We start from the raw sequence: 16,945 nt of genomic DNA on the forward strand, positions 1-16,945 counted from the left end.
TTTGTTCTCACTTCAGAGGTTCTGGGGGGGAGGCGGTGGGTGTTTGATGCATCGACTAGCAATGGTGGGCCCAGCCTCACCGTCGAGTGCAGATACAGAGATAGACAGAGAAGCAATTTGGCCCCAGCCTACTGTAATGACATCCTATTCCCTATATAGTGCACTACTTTTGGGGTTTCTGGCTGATAGGGTGTAGGGCTCTGGCCAAAAGTAGAGAGGCAGAGAGAGAAAGAACAAGGCTGATACTACATGGAAATACATGCATATCGCCATTGTGAAAGCAAGTGTGACTTAGAGAGATAGAGAGCTGTCTCGCTGCATAGACCTCTCACTGGCTGCACACCTAAAAGTTCCCTATTGGCCCTAGTCAAGAGTTACTGTACTAAATAGGGAATAGGATGGCATTTGGTACCCAGCCACCCTCTCTCCCTTAAAGGAAAATTCCACCCACACACACAGTCCCAAAATGCTTTACATGTCAGCAATCAAGTTCTCATGCTATATAAACATTCAAAATACAGAAATACAGCCGGTGTTATGCATTTTGCATCATATGATGCTGAGTGTTGCATAATATGACGCAAAATGCATCATACTGGCTTTATTTTGAAAGTGAAATATCTTGATTGCTGCCAAGCAAAACATTTTGGGACTATACTCAACAATGGACTAATGAAACAAATACTAGAATATAGTTTTGGGGTGGAGTTTTCCTTTAATGGATATGGTACATGTCTCTCCCAACAGGTTTTTTCAGTAGAGTAAAATGACACTTCCCCCAAGCACTGATCTCAACTGACACAACCTTTATAAGCTCCCATATCTGACCAGCTCCCATATCTGACCAGCTCCCATATCTGACCAGCTCCCATATCTGACCGAGAATAATCAACATAAAGAGTCAGGGACTTGAGTTTGATTAAAACAAACTTCAGTTCAGTCATTGCTACTTAGCAATGAGCTTCTCATTGACCACCAGAGGACAAACCTTATTTGTGAATGCTACGGTATAAATGGGCTTTACATCTCGAGTGTTGTGTTTGCATGTGCGTACCGTACTCGCTAGGGTCATCAGAATGCTACAGTACATGTTTCCATATTAACTCCTAGAAAGAAAATCTGCGCTGTAGGATAAATAGTTCAGTCGTCAAGGGCGCGTGGAGTTGCAGTGGATGAATACGTAAAGAGCTGGGGCGTTCCACGTCCCCCAGGCTGTTAACACTGAATGTCAATGAGTAGATCAAACCACACTGTAGCCACTGTGCACCCGGGCACAGACACACGGGCACATACACACGGGCACAGACCCACGGGCACAGACACACGGGCACAGACACACGGGCACAGACACACGGGCACATACAGACACAGACACCACTCACCTCGCTGAGATATATGAAGAAGGAGCAGGTGGAGCCGTCCACGCCATAGTTAGTGTAGCATGAGTCTGACCGCCACATGTCCTTCATCCACTGAGGAAGAGGAGGAGAGACTTGATCAGGACTGAACACAATAGGTACCAGTATAGCGTATCAATCCACATGCCTTGGCCAGTCCTCCCATCCCATGTGTAGGAGCTCTGAGCTATTTGACCAGACCCAAGTCTGTCTGTGTGTGTGTGGACTCAATCCAAGAAAAAGAACCAGGCAATATAAGCAAAGAAACAGGGACAAAAAAAGTGTCTCTGGGCAAAGTGTCAATGGCACTGAAAGTGAAAAAGTGTTTTTGTTCAACGGGCTGACGTTTTCGAGATTCAACTGCAAAAATACATTGTTTTCAGATGTTCACAGATGGAGATGTGCAAAACGGCAGGTAGCCTAGTGGTTAGTATTGGACTAGTAACCGAAAGGTTGCTGGATCGAATCCCCGAGCTGACAAGGTAAAAATATGTCGTTCTGCCCCTGAACAAGGCAGTTAACCCACTGTTCCTAGACCGTCATTGTAAATAAGAATTTGTTCTTAACTGACTTGCCTAGTTAAATAAAGGTTAAATAAAAAAAAAAAAAAAAATCTGCTGAAGCCCAGTGAAGGCGCAGAGTGAAGGAGCAGAGTGAAGGCACAGAGTGAAGGAGCAGAGTGAAGGCACAGAGTGAAGGCGCAGAGTGAAGGAGCAGAGTGAAGGAGCAGAGTGAAGGAGCAGAGTGAAGGTGCAGAGTGAAGGCGCAGAGTGAAGGAGCAGAGTGAAGGAGCAGAGTGAAGGAGCAGAGTGAAGGAGCAGAGTGAAGGAGCAGAGTGAAGGAGCAGAGTGAAGGAGCAGAGTGAAGGAGCAGAGTGAAGGCGCAGAGTGAAGGCGCAGAGTGGGGCTACGACTTGGCCAAGGCTACGGGGGAATATGGCAATCACTTACAGTCTGGGTTAGGAATAATGGTGTTCCACTCCAACACTGACACATTAAGGTTGAGTCTCAAATGACACCCTATTCATTATGGGCCCTTGTCAAAAGTAGTGCACTACATAGGGAATAGGCTGCCATTTGGGACGTAGCCTACCTCTTTCCATCACTGCAATTTCCATCAGATTTTTCTATCCGATTTCCATCCATTGTTTTTGAATGACTAGGCTATGCAGAGTCGGTGTAGGTTTATATGAGACTGCCCTAACTAATTCCACTGAGATTGACAGCCACCCAAGTAAGTCCCCTGGAATGAGTCACGCAAGGCAGCTGAAAACATCACGTGCAGCTAATTGACTTAAAAGGTATTCTACAGGGGTTTATGAATTCCAATGTATATTGTAATTGGAAGGAGCAAGAAGTCTTCAATATGTCTTTTGTTCCTGCTAAAAACCTTGTGAAAGATTATTCTAATAATAATTATTCCATCCATCAGAGCACAATAACAGGAAGGAAAAGGATGCCAGTAGGAAGTTTGTACCATGTACAGTATTATATAGCACTGTGACAGCTGGGATTATTCTGAAGTTATTTTACTAGCCAACAGTTTTATCAGCAGAAACATTTAGGCCACGCGCAAACAGAATACATTGAAAAGCTGCATTATGATTTAACCTCAATAAAACACTTGAGATTTAAATGTGCTTGAAATAATCCCATTAAAAAAAGAGAAAGGAGATAGACATTTGAGACAAAGGGAGGCTAAATAGGACAAAACAGCTCCTCTGTTTCCGCTATGGAGCATGTTTGAGCCCTGTTTTGTCTCTTTTAAAAATGGTGATCGGCTAGCCATGGCTGCCTTTCCTTGGTTGCCAGTGGAGGCTTGGGAGCAGCGCACAGAGCAGATGGCCTTTATGATATGACGGTATCTGCTCCGGGCAGACTCTGGCCTGGGGCTGGAGGGCTGTGATTACTGCTGCTGCTGGTGGTTACTGTGTGTGTGTGACTGTGTGTGTGTGACTGTGTGTGTGAGACTGTGTGCGTCGCTGACCTTGACTTTGCTCTCACAGTGAGGGAAGCCGTCCATGGGGGGAAGCTCACATTTCTCCTGAGCGCCATTCAGCAGATCTGAGGAAAGAGAGGAGAGAGATAGGAGAGAGAAAGAGAGGAGAGAAAAAGAGAGGAGAGGAGGGGATCAATAAGGTCAGGCACCAGCGTTGGGAGCAAACCGTGCAGGTCTGGAATTGACAAACAAAGACGACACGGAGAGATCAATACACACGCATGAATGAACACACTCCTGTGCACATACACACTGCCTCAGGCATGAATGCGCATGACACAACAAAAATACACACACACTCACACACACTCTTTGGGTTTACACATCGAAAAGCTCCGAACAACCACCGACTTCACTGGGTCTGTAATTCCATGTACCCTCAGGGAGGTGGTGGTATTTTGAAGAGACTGAACATGGCCCAGAACTGAAACAACATATGTATGCATGTGATGTGTGCTCTCTCCCAATAGCACGAGCACAGGTAGCGTAACTTGTGTGACCACATGGTACCATCCATCTAGCCATCCGCGACAGATACATGATGCCAGTAAGGCTGTGCTATGCTGTGCTATGCTGCTCCCCTGGCCAGGCATACAGTGGTGATTTCTATACCGGACGCAGCAGACTGACGCAAGTTCAGATAAGCTCGCTCTCTGCCAGCCTCACACCGAGACAACAGACATAGGTGGAGTTTAGATATGTCGGCGGTACTAAAAGGCGTTAATGGAACGGGGCGCTGGGAAAAGTCACACGCCAATATTTTTTTGTAAAAAAAAAAAATGATTGGGTGCATCCCAAAATGCCCCTCTGTTTCCTATATAGTGCAAAACCTTAGCGCACTCGTGTTCCTGTGAGGATGAAAACACCAGGGTTGGGAGAAGGTGTCCCATTAAGAAATGGCTGGTTCATGACAGAGGTGATGAGGCTCAGTCAGGGCTGTAATTTCTCAGGGGGCTGTCTGAAAGGCTGTCATCATGCCCATCGTCAAGATTGCCCTGTCATCACTTCATGGCTGATACTCTCTCACAGTCCGAGGGAAACTTAGTTTGGACTGACAAGAGGATATTGCCATTGGGCCTGTGGCTTGGCCATGAGTGAATTACAGGTATCAACACTGGCCTTTAAACGAGTTCGATAACAATAAGGGAACCTTTGCAGACTGCGTGTTTTGTCCTGTTAAAAATCTCTTAACAGTCACTACCTGTTCTGTGAACATTTGTTCTGAAGTAAAAAGCAACGCATCTGCACAAAATGGATAGAAAAGAGGCAGGCTTTTTACCATTTGCAACCCATTGGGAGCTTGCCAATAACAAAGAGGCAGACAGAGTGACCAAATCTTGCATCCAAAAGTCCTGCGGCTTGTACAGAGCCAAATATTAGACAACGCATCACTTTGTTCTCTAGCGATTGATCAGTCCTAGATGAATTATTGACCCTTCAGGGTCGGCTCAGCCCAAACTCTGAGTTCTGACGAGACCCGCCGTGATTGGGCTAAAGACTAAAACTCTACAGTGCATAAACCACTGAGAATTCTTCCTTCTCTAGCATTCACTAAGAAACAAGAGATTTCAGTGAGAGAGAAGAAAATGTATCAGAATTCTAATGAACAGAATGTCATGTGATCTCTGCACACAAAGCCATTCTATCCTACCACGTCAGGAGTATGTGTGTGTGTGTGTCAGTTACTGGGAGGGGACCTCATTCTGATAATATGTAGTCTCTACTCAAGGAAAAATCACTGATTGAAATTCGTTGAATGCACAGCGCTTTGGCTTAATAACCCTCGATGTAAAGAGCTCATGCCGCAACCCGGCCCTCTCGTCTATTTTAATATCCTTGTTGTTTTCATACTCGCAATGGCTATGCAATACATCATTTATATTATAGACAGCATAGGGTTGGATACAGTAAACGATGGTGATAGACAAATGAGAACGCTCCGGGGTGAAGTTCCACCTAGGTACAGATCTAGAATGAGCTTCCCTCCCTCGAACTTAACATTAACCATAGTGAGGTAAACGCAAAACTGACTCGAGATCAGCATCTAGCGGACACTTCAACCTACACCAATGAGAACCAAATAAGAGGAGGGACATTCGCTGCTATTCACCAACTTCCAGTGGGTCCAAAACACCTAAAGATGCCTTTGAAGCTGCTCTCTCCCGTTTCAGCCATTATCTGCTGAAAGAAGCCTTTGAGTGAGATGAGAGAGAAGACGGTCAATCAGCGTGTTTGAGGGGATCAGTTTGAACGAGGCGATGCGCAGAATCAATCATCACATAATGAGTAGCCCCTAGCAGTGATTCTGGGCAGTCCAACTGCAATGGAATCACACATGCCCAACGCAACACACTGAGCCAGTGTGTGTGACACTGCAGGCTATGCGTTGTTGCATGTTTCTATTTATTGTGTGCATTTCTGTATTCTGCCGTGCTAATTTGGAAAAGAGACCACGGTATCAATATGACTCCCTGTTAAAACAAAGGTGAAATAAATGCGGAAATGGACAACAGTCATGTGGTCATGAGACGGCTAGCCTGAGACAAAAGGCCTATGGTTTAGCCACGGTTTCCCGGGGAAACAGGAGCAGGAGAACAATAGGGGGAGGCAGACAGATTATTATTAAAGTATTTTCTATCCCCTCCCTCCCTCCTCCTCTTGACAAGACGAGACCAGCTGATATGAGCCGAGACTGGCTGAGATCTCACCAGCCAGTGTGTCAGTCACAAAACATGGCTTCTTAAGTCGCTGCTGCTTTAATCAAGCAGAAAGATCTGCCTATCGCCAAGTGGCAGGCTAAATATAGCCGCATTATAATCAAATGTCAGAGAAGTGGTATTTAAACCTAACAAGAGATCTCTCCACATCCTGTGCCATCTTCACAGAGCATCTTTAAGCCTGATGAGCATCTTTCGTCTGATGAACCCGCACAATGATGTTTAGGATTTAGATTGACATGCTGCGATGTGGTCACGGCAACTGAAACGCTTGCATAATAGTACTCTGTGGAACATGCACACGGTATTACGGGGCTGTGTCTGAAAGTACCAGCAGAGCTACCCGTCTCTGAGTAAATAAACACACACACATGCACACAGATGGACAAAGACACATGGGGGTAGGTAGTCTGTGAGGAAATGTCCTTTGAACCCATTCTCCTAGTCGGTTGGTATAAACCCCCAGTTTGAGGTCAACCACAACATACACGTGACTCATAGCAGGAGCGTTGTGCTAGAAACGTAACTCTGCAAAGGAATAGTCTATCGAAATAGCAGATAGAGCCAAATCCCTCTCCTGCACGAAGAGGAAATGAAGGCTGACGTCAAGCAAAGCCAATCTTCTGATAATGCGTTCCCGATAAGCCCTCCGCGAGCCTAATCACACCTCTACGTGACAGGTACAGAGAGAACTAAGGCCATGATGGTAGAAAGATGACACGATCAGCAGCATTGCGTAAGACCACTTCCACAGAATGCAGGAAACATGAGGGTGCTACTCAACGACACAGTACTAGTGGAGACCTTTGAGGAGGAGTTCTATGGTTTACAAAATGTCATCCGATCAGACTAGAGTTGCAAAAATTCACTCCATTATACCCTTGCTCGAAATCCAGATGGAACTATTAATAGATCATATAAGATCCAGACAATCACAAAATAAGATTCTGGAATTTTACAAGCCTAAATCAGAAAAGGCAGCAGCTACTAGCAGTAGTAGTACTGTATATCCAAGGTGGGAAGAGGAAGGAAGCATTTTCTCTCCATTGTCATTCTGCTTCTCTGAGTTGATCACTAAGCTAAACCCAGGTTTAGCATGGGTTAACTTAAAATGGACTTTGGACTAAATACATCAGCCTTAAGTTACACCCGCTCCTCTTCTTCAGCCCCCCTTCAAACTCATTCCTCTCTTCACAGTCCTGCGCTCATCATCATCCACCCCCTGACATTTTAGCTTTCTGGAAACGTTAAGTAAGGAAGAAGCATCGTGGAATCCACTCAACAATGAAAGGTACCATTACAGAGTGGGAGAGATACATGGGGTGCCTCCAAAATGGCACCCTATTCCCTATATCGTGCTCTACTTATGACCTGAGGGCCCTGGTCAAAAGTAGTGCACTATATAGGAAATATGGTGCAATTTCAGACTCAACCATGGTCCAGCTCCATAAATGGCAAGATATAAAAAATATATTTCCCCCACTTTTCATCTCCCTCACCGCTTCTGTTCCATCAAGACCACAGCTCCAACTCTGGGTGTACTTTACCGTGCGAGTGAAGACATCTTTGAACACCTCATCAATTAAGCAAGAGGCAGCTAATGGAGAGTGCCCTCTCAGCCACAGAACAGCTGTAGGCTCTCAGTGTGGTGACAGGAGGAGAGGGGCTCTGTGTGTGTGTGTGTGTGTGTGTGTGTGTGTGTGTGTGTGTGTGTGTGTGTGTGTGTGTGTGTGTGTGTGTGTGTGTGTGTGTGTGTGTGTGTGTATATACTTGTTTTCCTACATTATCAGGACCCCAATGTCCTAACAATTCACCCGAATGTCCTGACAAGGTCGGAAAACAAGAACTTTTTTAAAAAGCCAGGACTTTTTTTGTTGTCGAAGTTGGTCAAATGCTATTTCAAGCTTAAGGTTTAGGTTTTTGGGGTTACGTTTAAGGTTTTGAGGTAAGGGTTGGGGGGGGGATCTGGAATTCCACAAAAATAAAGCTGTGTGGACTAGAGGTCGACCGATTATGATTTTTCTACGCCGATACCGATTATTGGAGGACCAAAAAAAGCCGATACCGATTAAAATCGGACGATTTTTATATATATATTTGTAATACATTTTTACATTTAAGTCATTTAGCAGACGCTCTTATCCAGAGCGACTTACAAATTGGTGCATTCACCTTATGACATCCAGTGGAACAGCCACTTTACAATAGTGCATCTAAATCTTTTAAGGGGGGGGGGGGGGGTCAGAAGGATTACTTTATCCTATCCTAGGTATTCCTTAAAGAGGTGGGGTTTCAGGTGTCTCCGGAAGGTGGTGATTGACTCCGCTGTCCTGGCGTCGTGAGGGAGTTTGTTCCACCATTGGGGTGCCAGAGCGGCGAACAGTTTTGACTGGGCTGAGCGGGAACTGTACTTCCTCAGTGGTAGGGAGGCGAGCAGGCCAGAGGTGGATGAACGCAGTGCCCTTGTTTGGGTGTAGGGCCTGATCAGAGCCTGAAGGTACTGAGGTGCCGTTCCCCTCACAGCTCCGTAGGCAAGCACCATGGTCTTGTAGCGGATGCGAGCTTCAATTGGAAGCCAGTGGAGAGAGCGGAGGAGCGGGGTGACGTGAGAGAACTTGGGAAGGTTGAACACCAGACGGGCTGCGGCGTTCTGGATGAGTTGTAGGGGTTTAATGGCACAGGCAGGGAGCCCAGCCAACAGCGAGTTGCAGTAATCCAGACGGGAGATGACAAGTGCCTGGATTAGGACCTGCGCCGCTTCCTGTGTGAGGCAGGGTCGTACTCTGCGGATGTTGTAGAGCATGAACCTACAGGAACGGGCCACCGCCTTGATGTTATTTGAGAACGACAGGGTGTTGTCCAGGATCACGCCAAGGTTCTTAGCGCTCTGGGAGGAGGACACAATGGAGTTGTAATAATGACAATTACAACAATACTGAATGAACACTTATTTTAACTTAATATAATACATCAATAAAATCTATTTAGTCTCAAATAAATAATGAAACATGTTCAACTTGGTTTAAATAATGCAAAAACAAAGTGTTGGAGAAGAAAGTAAAAATGCAATATGTGTCATGTATAAAAAGCTAAAGTTTAAGTTCCTTGCTCAGAACATGAGAACATATGAAAGCTGGTGGTTCCTTTTAACATGAGTCTTCAATATTCCCAGGTAAGAAGTTTTAGGTTGTAGTTATTATAGGACAATTTCTCTCTATACCATTTGTATTTCATATACCTTGGATGTTCTAATAGGTACTTTAGTATTGCCAGGCTAATCTCGGGAGTTGATAGGCTTGAAGTCACAGCTTGAAGCACAGCGAAGTGCAGGAAAGTGCTGTTTGAATAAATGCTTACGAGCCTGCTGCTGCCTACCAATGCTCAGTCAGACTTCTCTATCAAATCATAGACTTAATTATAATATAATAACACACAGAAATACGAGCCTTAGGTCATTCATATGGTCAAATCCGGAAACTATAATTTCGAAAACAAAACGTTTATTCTTTCAGTGAAATATGGAACCGCTCCCTTTTTTATCTAACGGGTGGCATCCCTAAGTCTAAATATTGCTGTTACATTGCATAACCTTCAATGTTATGTCATAATTATGTACAATTCTGGCAGTTCGCAACGAGCCAGGCGGCCCAAACTGCTGCATATACCCTGACTCTACTTGCACAGAACGCAAGAGAAGTGACACAATTTCCCTAGTTAAAAGAAATTCATGTTAGCAGGCAGTATTAACTAAATATGCAGGTTTAAAAATATATACTTGTGTATTGATTTTAAAGAAAGGCATTGATGTTTATGGTTAGGTACACATTGGTTCAACGACAGTGTTTTTTTCGCGAATGCGCTTGTTAAATCACCCGTTTGGCGAAGTAGGCTGTGATTCAATGATAAATTAACAGGCACCACATCGATTATATGCAACGCAGGACAAGCTAGATAAACTAGTAATATCATCAACCATGTGTAGTTAACTAGTGATTATGTTAAGATTGATTGTTTTTTATAAGATAAGTTTAATGCTAGCTTGCACCTTACCTTGGCTCCTTGCTGCACTCGCATAACAGGTAGTCAGCCTGCCACGCAGTCTCCTCGTGGAGTGCAATGTAATCGGCCATAATCGGTGTCCAAAAATGCCGATTACCGATTTTATGTAAACTTGAAATTGGCCCTAATTAATCGGCCATTCCGATGAATCGGTCGACCTCCAGTGTGGACTTTGAGGGGATGTTGTGGAAGCGGAGAAGCTGGATGATGACCATAAGCAGCGGTGATTTTCCATAGAGGAAAAACACACACACCCACACCTGGAGCGAGGCTGCCAGCATAGCTGCTGTTGATTGACTCTAGTCTGGAGAAGTCATCCAGAACAGTCTTTATTCTCTACAGGACCTCACAACAGTGTAAGAACAGAACAACATGTCCGTCCTAGTGTTTGTGTGCGAGTGCACGCGTGCCCGTTCTCGGCTACAGGCTCTCACCAGGGCCCGGTTTCCCAAAAACATCTTAAGGCTAAATTCATTGACCTCAATGGCTCTAACGACGAACTTAGCCTTGAGCTCAATGGTTTTAATGATGAACTTAGCATTGAGCTTAATAGTTCTAATGATTAACTTAGCCTTAAGATAATTTTGGGAAACCAGTCCCAGAACTTCAGTCTCGCGGCAGGGTAAATAACAAAAGTTCCCAGAGTCCCTGTGGCAGTCAAAAGCCTTGATTTATCATCTCATCATCTCCCAAGCATGACTAACGTTCCCCGGTTTCAAATTAATTAAGAAGAGCTGTGTAATATTTACTAATGAGTCAAAGCCGCAATGGTGGGAAGAATCCATTGTGAGGGTAACATTTCTGAGAATTCAGGTAGTCAGGGACAGGGCTTTGAATAGCATTTGAATAACATTGACTCTGTACCGGCCCCCCGGTATATAGCCTCGTTATTGTAATTTTATTGTGTTACTTGATATATACTTTTTATCTTTTACTTTGTTTATTTAGTAAATATTTTCTTAACTCTATTTCTTGAACTGCATTAAGAGCTTGTAAATAAACATTTCACAGTAAGGTCTACTACACCTGTTGTATTCGGCAGATGTGACAAATAAAATTTGATCTTACATTTCCATTCCTCATTCAAAGGGCTTCAATGTGCTATCTGGGTTGAAGTTGCCCTTAGACTCTGTATTTCCTCCACTAATGGTTAACAGGGCCTAAAATTAACACCAGCGTGTAAATTTTGGCATTGTCGGGTGAAATTTCTAGTTCACCAGCCACGTTGACGGATGGTCAGGGCGAGCATTTCACTCACATTTGTGAATACAAATAGTCAAGAATTATCAAATTTATAGTCACATAAATGCTGCAGTAGCTGCTTTCAAAGTATTTCTGCCTTTTCGTTTCATAGCTGGTAAATTAACCGCACAAAGTCAAAGAACTACGAATCCTATATAGCTTATTCTACTTTGCGCTACAACACCGCCTGGCTGGGGTGTTGAGTGAAATATACATTTTTAGAAGCGCTGCGCACAGGCATAAAAGTCTGTCTAATTTACTTGAAACTAAAGTCTACTGAAGTGAGACGTTGAGGTGTTTCTTGGCTATTTACATTATTTTGTTCACAAGCTAGGTTGTTTTCCCATGTTTGAGTTTCAACTGCTAGGGAAGAAAAGAAAACGCTTCTACCAGTCAGAATCAATCTCAAAGGTGCACACAGGACTTAAGTCGAGCTACCAAGGTAAACTTAAAAGGGCAGGTGAACATTTTTGTCTCCTCTGTGATACACTATATATACAAAAGTCAATGCCAAGTCAATGCCAAGTGTCGGCTGGAGTGGTGTAAAGCTCGCCGCCATTGGAGCAGTGGAAACACGTTCTCTGGAGTGATGAATCTGGGTTTGGCAGACGCCAGGAGAATGCTACCTGGTCGAATGCATAGTGCCTACTGTAAAGGTTGGTGGAGTAGGAATAATGGTCTGGGCTGTTTTTTCATGGTTCGGGCCCCTTAGTTCCAGTGAAGGGAAATCTTAACGCTACAACATACAATGACATTCTAGACAATTCAGTGCTTCCAACTTTGTGGAAGGCCCTTTCCTGTTTCAGCATGACAACAGCCCCAGCGCACAAAGCGAGGTACACACAGAAATGGTTTGTTGAGATCAGTGTGAAATAACTTGACTTGCCTGCAAAGAGCCAAGACCTCAACCCCATTGAACACCTTTGGGATTAATTGGAACACTGACTGCGAGCCAGGCCTAATCTCCCAAAATCAATGCCCGACCTCACTAATGCTTGTGGCTAAATGGAAGCAAGTCTCTGCAGCAATGTTTCAACATCTAGCGGAATGTCTTCCCAGAAGAGTGGAGGCTGTTATACCAGAAAAGGGGTGACCAACTCCATATTAATGCTCATGACTTTGGAATGAGATGTTCGATGAGCAGGTGTCCACATACTTTTGGTCATGTAGTGTATTTTGGAATAAATAAATAAATATTCAATATACTAGATGAGTTACTTCTTACTAGTTATACATTTATTAAAAATAAATATTACAAAGCATGCTCATCCGTTTTTGTATGTTTTGTTGGTGTACTTTTAAAGTCACAAAAATATTTTTGGCTGGTAAAGAAATCTGTGTGGCGGGTACAGTTGAAGTCGGAAGTTTATATACACCTTAGCCAAATACATTTAAACTCAGTTTTTCACAATTACTGACATTTAATCCGAGTAAATTCCCCCTCTTAGGTCAGTTAGGATCACCACTTTATTTTAGGAACGTGAAATGTCAGAATAATAGTGGAGAGAATGATTTATTTCAGCTTTTATTTCTTTCATCACATTCCCAGTGGGTCAGAAGTTTACATACACAATAAGTTGGTTGAATTTTGTCCCATTACTCCTGACAGAGCTGGTGTAACTGAGTCAAGTTTGTAGGCCTCCTTGCTCACACACGCCTTTTCAGTTCTGCCCACAAATTTTCTATAGGATTGAGGTCAGGGCTTTGTGATGGCCACTCCAATACCTTGACTTTGTTGTCCTTAAGCCATTTTGCCACAACTCTGGAAGTATGCTTAGGGTCATCGTCCATTTGGAAGACCCATTTGCGACCAAGCTTTCACTTCCTGGCTGATGTCTTGAGATTTGGCTTCAATATATCCACGTAATTTTCCTCTCTCATGATGCCATCTATTTTGTGAAGTGCACCAGTCCCTCCTGCAGCAAAGCATCCCCACAACATGATGAAACCACCCCCGTGCATCCCGGTTGGGATGTTGTTCTTCAGCTTGCACGCATCCCCCTTTTTCCTCCAAACATAACGATGGTCATTATGGCCAAACAGTTCTATTTTTGTTTCATCAGACCAGAGGACATTTCTCCAAAAAGTACGATCTTTGTCCCCATGTGCAGTTGCAAACCATAATCTGCCTTTTTTATGGCGGTTTTGGTGCAGTGGCTTCTTTCTTGCTGAGCAGCCTTTCAGGTTATGTCGATATAGGACTCGTTTTACTGTGGATATGGATACTTTTGTACTTGTTTCCTCCAGCATCTTCACAAGGTCCTTTGCTGTTGTTCTGGGATTGATTTGCACTTTTCGCACCAAAGTACGTTCATCTCGAGGAGACAGAACGCGACTCCTTCCTGAGTGGTATGACGGCTGCGTGATCCCATGGTGTTTATTCTTGCGTACTATTGTTTGTACAGATGAACGTGGTACCTTCAGGCGTTTGGAAATTGCTCCCAAGGATTCATTTTTTTTGTCCCGGAGGTCTTGGCTGATTTCTTTTGATTTTCCCATGATGTCAAGTAGAGGCACTGAGTTTGATGGTAGGCCTTGAAATACACGCACAGGTACACCTACAATTGACTCAAATTATGTCAATTAGCCTATCAGAAGCTTCTAAAGCCATGACATCATTTTCTGGAATTTTCCAAGCTGTTTAAAGGCACAGTCAACTTGTATATGTAAACTTCTGATCCACTGGAATTGTAATACAGTGAATTATAAGTGAAATAATCTGTCTGTAAACAGTTGTTGGAAAAATGACTTGTGTCATGCACAAAGTAGATGTCCTAACCGACTTGCCAAAACTATAGCTTGTTAACAAGAAATTTGTGGAGTGAATTATAGGTTGGAGTTTTAATGACTCCAACCTAAGTGTATGTAAACGTCCGACTGCAACTGTAGATTATTAAATCTACTTGCCACAGTGGCTGCTGGACCAAAAAGTACATTTTATGCCCTGATGGTTAATGTTAGGATTGGGGGAGGAGAAGCTGATGCTAGATCTGTACCTAGAGGAAACTTCACCCCAGAGTGCAATGTGCAAGATCAGGTGTGCCCATTTGCACTCCTATTCATTTAAATCTAGGCCTGTTTCCAGAGTTTGTTCTGTAATATCAGCATCATAAACTATTTTCTCCTTGCATCACCATAAAGGACCTGATTTGCATTTGAGGACAGAGGCAAAAGAGAGGTTTTACATTTACAGCTCTAGTGTTTTGCTGGCTGTGACTTTGTGCCTTCACAGAAAGGCAGTCCATAAACTGGTTTAGAAAGACCATAAAATATCAGAACTGTGATGGAGAACACATGACTTCTTGTACTTCTTTGGGGTAAAGCTTCTCCTAGGTACAGATCAAGGATCAGCTTTCCTCCCCCAACCCTAACCTTAACCTTTTCGTAGAAAAATGTTAAACTGACAAAAGATGTTAAACTGATCAAGATGCAATTTCACCCTACACCCAGCAACACTAGCTAGCACCAGTATAACTAGCCTGTAGTCAAATGTCTCATACTGCAGCTACAATATTTGCATAGAATTATCCATGCAGGAAAACATTGGTCCTTCCCAAGGCTGCATGATGCCATGTTACAGTGTATACAGCCAGCATGAAACAATCATGCCTTGTTACTGACTGTAGAGGGATCAGGCTTGCTTAAGTGTATCCTCTATTATGATTCCTGTTAAAACTTCTTGACGCACGGATCCCTTTAGCGGGATCATTTTCGTAAACAACCGCTGAATTGCAGAGCGCCAAATTTAAAAAAAATTGCAAAAAATATTTATATTCATGAAATCACAAGTGCAATATAGCAAAACACAGCTTAGCTTGTTGTTAATCCAACTGTCGTGTCAGATTTTGAAAATATGCTTTACAGCGAAAGCAATCCAAGCGTTTGTGTGAGTTTATCGATCACTAGACAAAACATTAAGAACACCTAGCAGCAATGTATATTGATCACGAAAGCCAGAAAAGCAATAAAATGAATCGCTTACCTTTGATGATCTTTGGATGTTTGCACTCACGAGACTCCCAGTTACACAATAAATGTTCCTTTTGTTCGATAAAGATTATTTTTATATCAAAAAACCTCCATTTGTTTGGCGCATTATGTTCAGTATTCCACAGTCTTAGGCAGGTCATCAAGGCTTGACAAAAATTCCAAAAAGTATCCGTAAAGTTCGTAGAAACATGTCAAACGTTTTTAATAATCAATCCTCAGGTTGTTTTTAACATCAATAATTGATCATATTTCAACCGGACTGTAAACTATTCAATACTGGAGAGAAAGAAAATGTCGAGCAACCAGTGTCGAGCGCATTAACTAATGTAAGGACATCCATCTATCCACTGACGCGTTTTGATAAATCTTGCTAATTTTTCAGAATAAAAGCTTGAAACTATGTCTAAAGACTGTTCACACCCTGAGGAAGCCATTGGAAAAGGAATCTGGTTGATATCCCTTTAAATGGACGAAAGGCAGGCAATGGAACAGTGATTTTTCAAAATAAGAGTCACTTCCGGGTTGGAAATCAGTTCTGTTATACTCACAGACAATATTTTGACAGTTTTGGAAACTTTAGAATGTTTTCTATCCTACTCTGTCAATTATATGCATATTCTAGTATCTGGACCTGAGAAATAGGCAGCTTACATTGGGAACGTTATTTTTCCAAACATAAAAATTCTGCCCCCTAACATCAGCACATTCTCAACTACCTGATTCAATCAATACAACTGAGGTTAGACTAGTCAGGTCCCAGATCTGTTTGTGTGGTCTTGCCAATTCCTGTCACGAGCAATTGAGAGCACAAGATCTGGGATCAACCAAACGAGGGTTGTTGGAGTGCATTGATGAATTAAGAAAAATATTCAAATCTACCACAGCGAACCAGAGTAGAAACAGATGCGCCCGTCTCAACAACAACACATGCTGTACGAATGTAGGGCCCCAAATGAGGCTAATGTTGATCCTCTCTGAACGTATACAGAGTCACTGTTAGTTATAACAAAAGCCAAATATCAGTTTTACGGGGGAGTTAATACAGTGCAGCGCTCTGTTTACCGTCCCCCAGGATACGGCTGCCTCGTTCAATATGGCTCAAACAGTCGAACACAAGCCAGCGAAGGAGAGAGAAAGAGAGAGAGAGCGAAAGAGAGAGAAGTGAAGCTGAGTGGCACACATGGCCTGGGCTGAGGCCTGGCTGCTGGCTCCAGATGTTCTCCTCATCCCATCCATAGACATAGATACATATTTCCATCCCATCCAGGCCTTGATACAGTATCCTCCTTTGTGAGCTCCGCAAGTGGCCACATTTCTCAACCTCACCCTGTTTACAATTAGATCCTCATCCGTACTCCATATGAAAAGTGTCTATGGGGAGACCTCCAATAATTGCTCTAAAAAAAAGTGAGTTCGAAAAGGGGGGAAAAAAACATTGCACGTTGTACTGCAAATGGTTTGCCAAATCTGCACTGATGCAAAGCAGAGGCCTTGCTGGGCCTGCAACCCCAATGTCACCCTATTCCCTATATAGTGCACTAC

At 43.4% G+C, this 16,945-nt stretch overlaps 1 protein-coding gene across 1 annotated transcript in view; it reads right to left on the bottom strand.

Annotated features, from left to right (window-relative positions):
* LOC120033306 (alpha-1,6-mannosylglycoprotein 6-beta-N-acetylglucosaminyltransferase A-like) overlaps nucleotides 1-16,945 on the bottom strand; it is a 117,268-nt gene that overhangs the window by 53,425 nt on the left and 46,898 nt on the right. The window contains exons 4-5 of the mRNA XM_038979587.1: nucleotides 3,384-3,460; nucleotides 1,383-1,472 (exon numbers count right to left, since the gene is read on the bottom strand). Of these exons, the coding sequence (XP_038835515.1) occupies nucleotides 1,383-1,472; nucleotides 3,384-3,460 (167 nt within the window). The remainder of the gene's footprint in view (nucleotides 1-1,382; nucleotides 1,473-3,383; nucleotides 3,461-16,945) is intronic.

Source organism: Salvelinus namaycush, chromosome 40 (assembly GCF_016432855.1).
Source record: "Salvelinus namaycush isolate Seneca chromosome 40, SaNama_1.0, whole genome shotgun sequence".
NCBI lineage: Eukaryota > Metazoa > Chordata > Actinopteri > Salmoniformes > Salmonidae > Salvelinus > Salvelinus namaycush.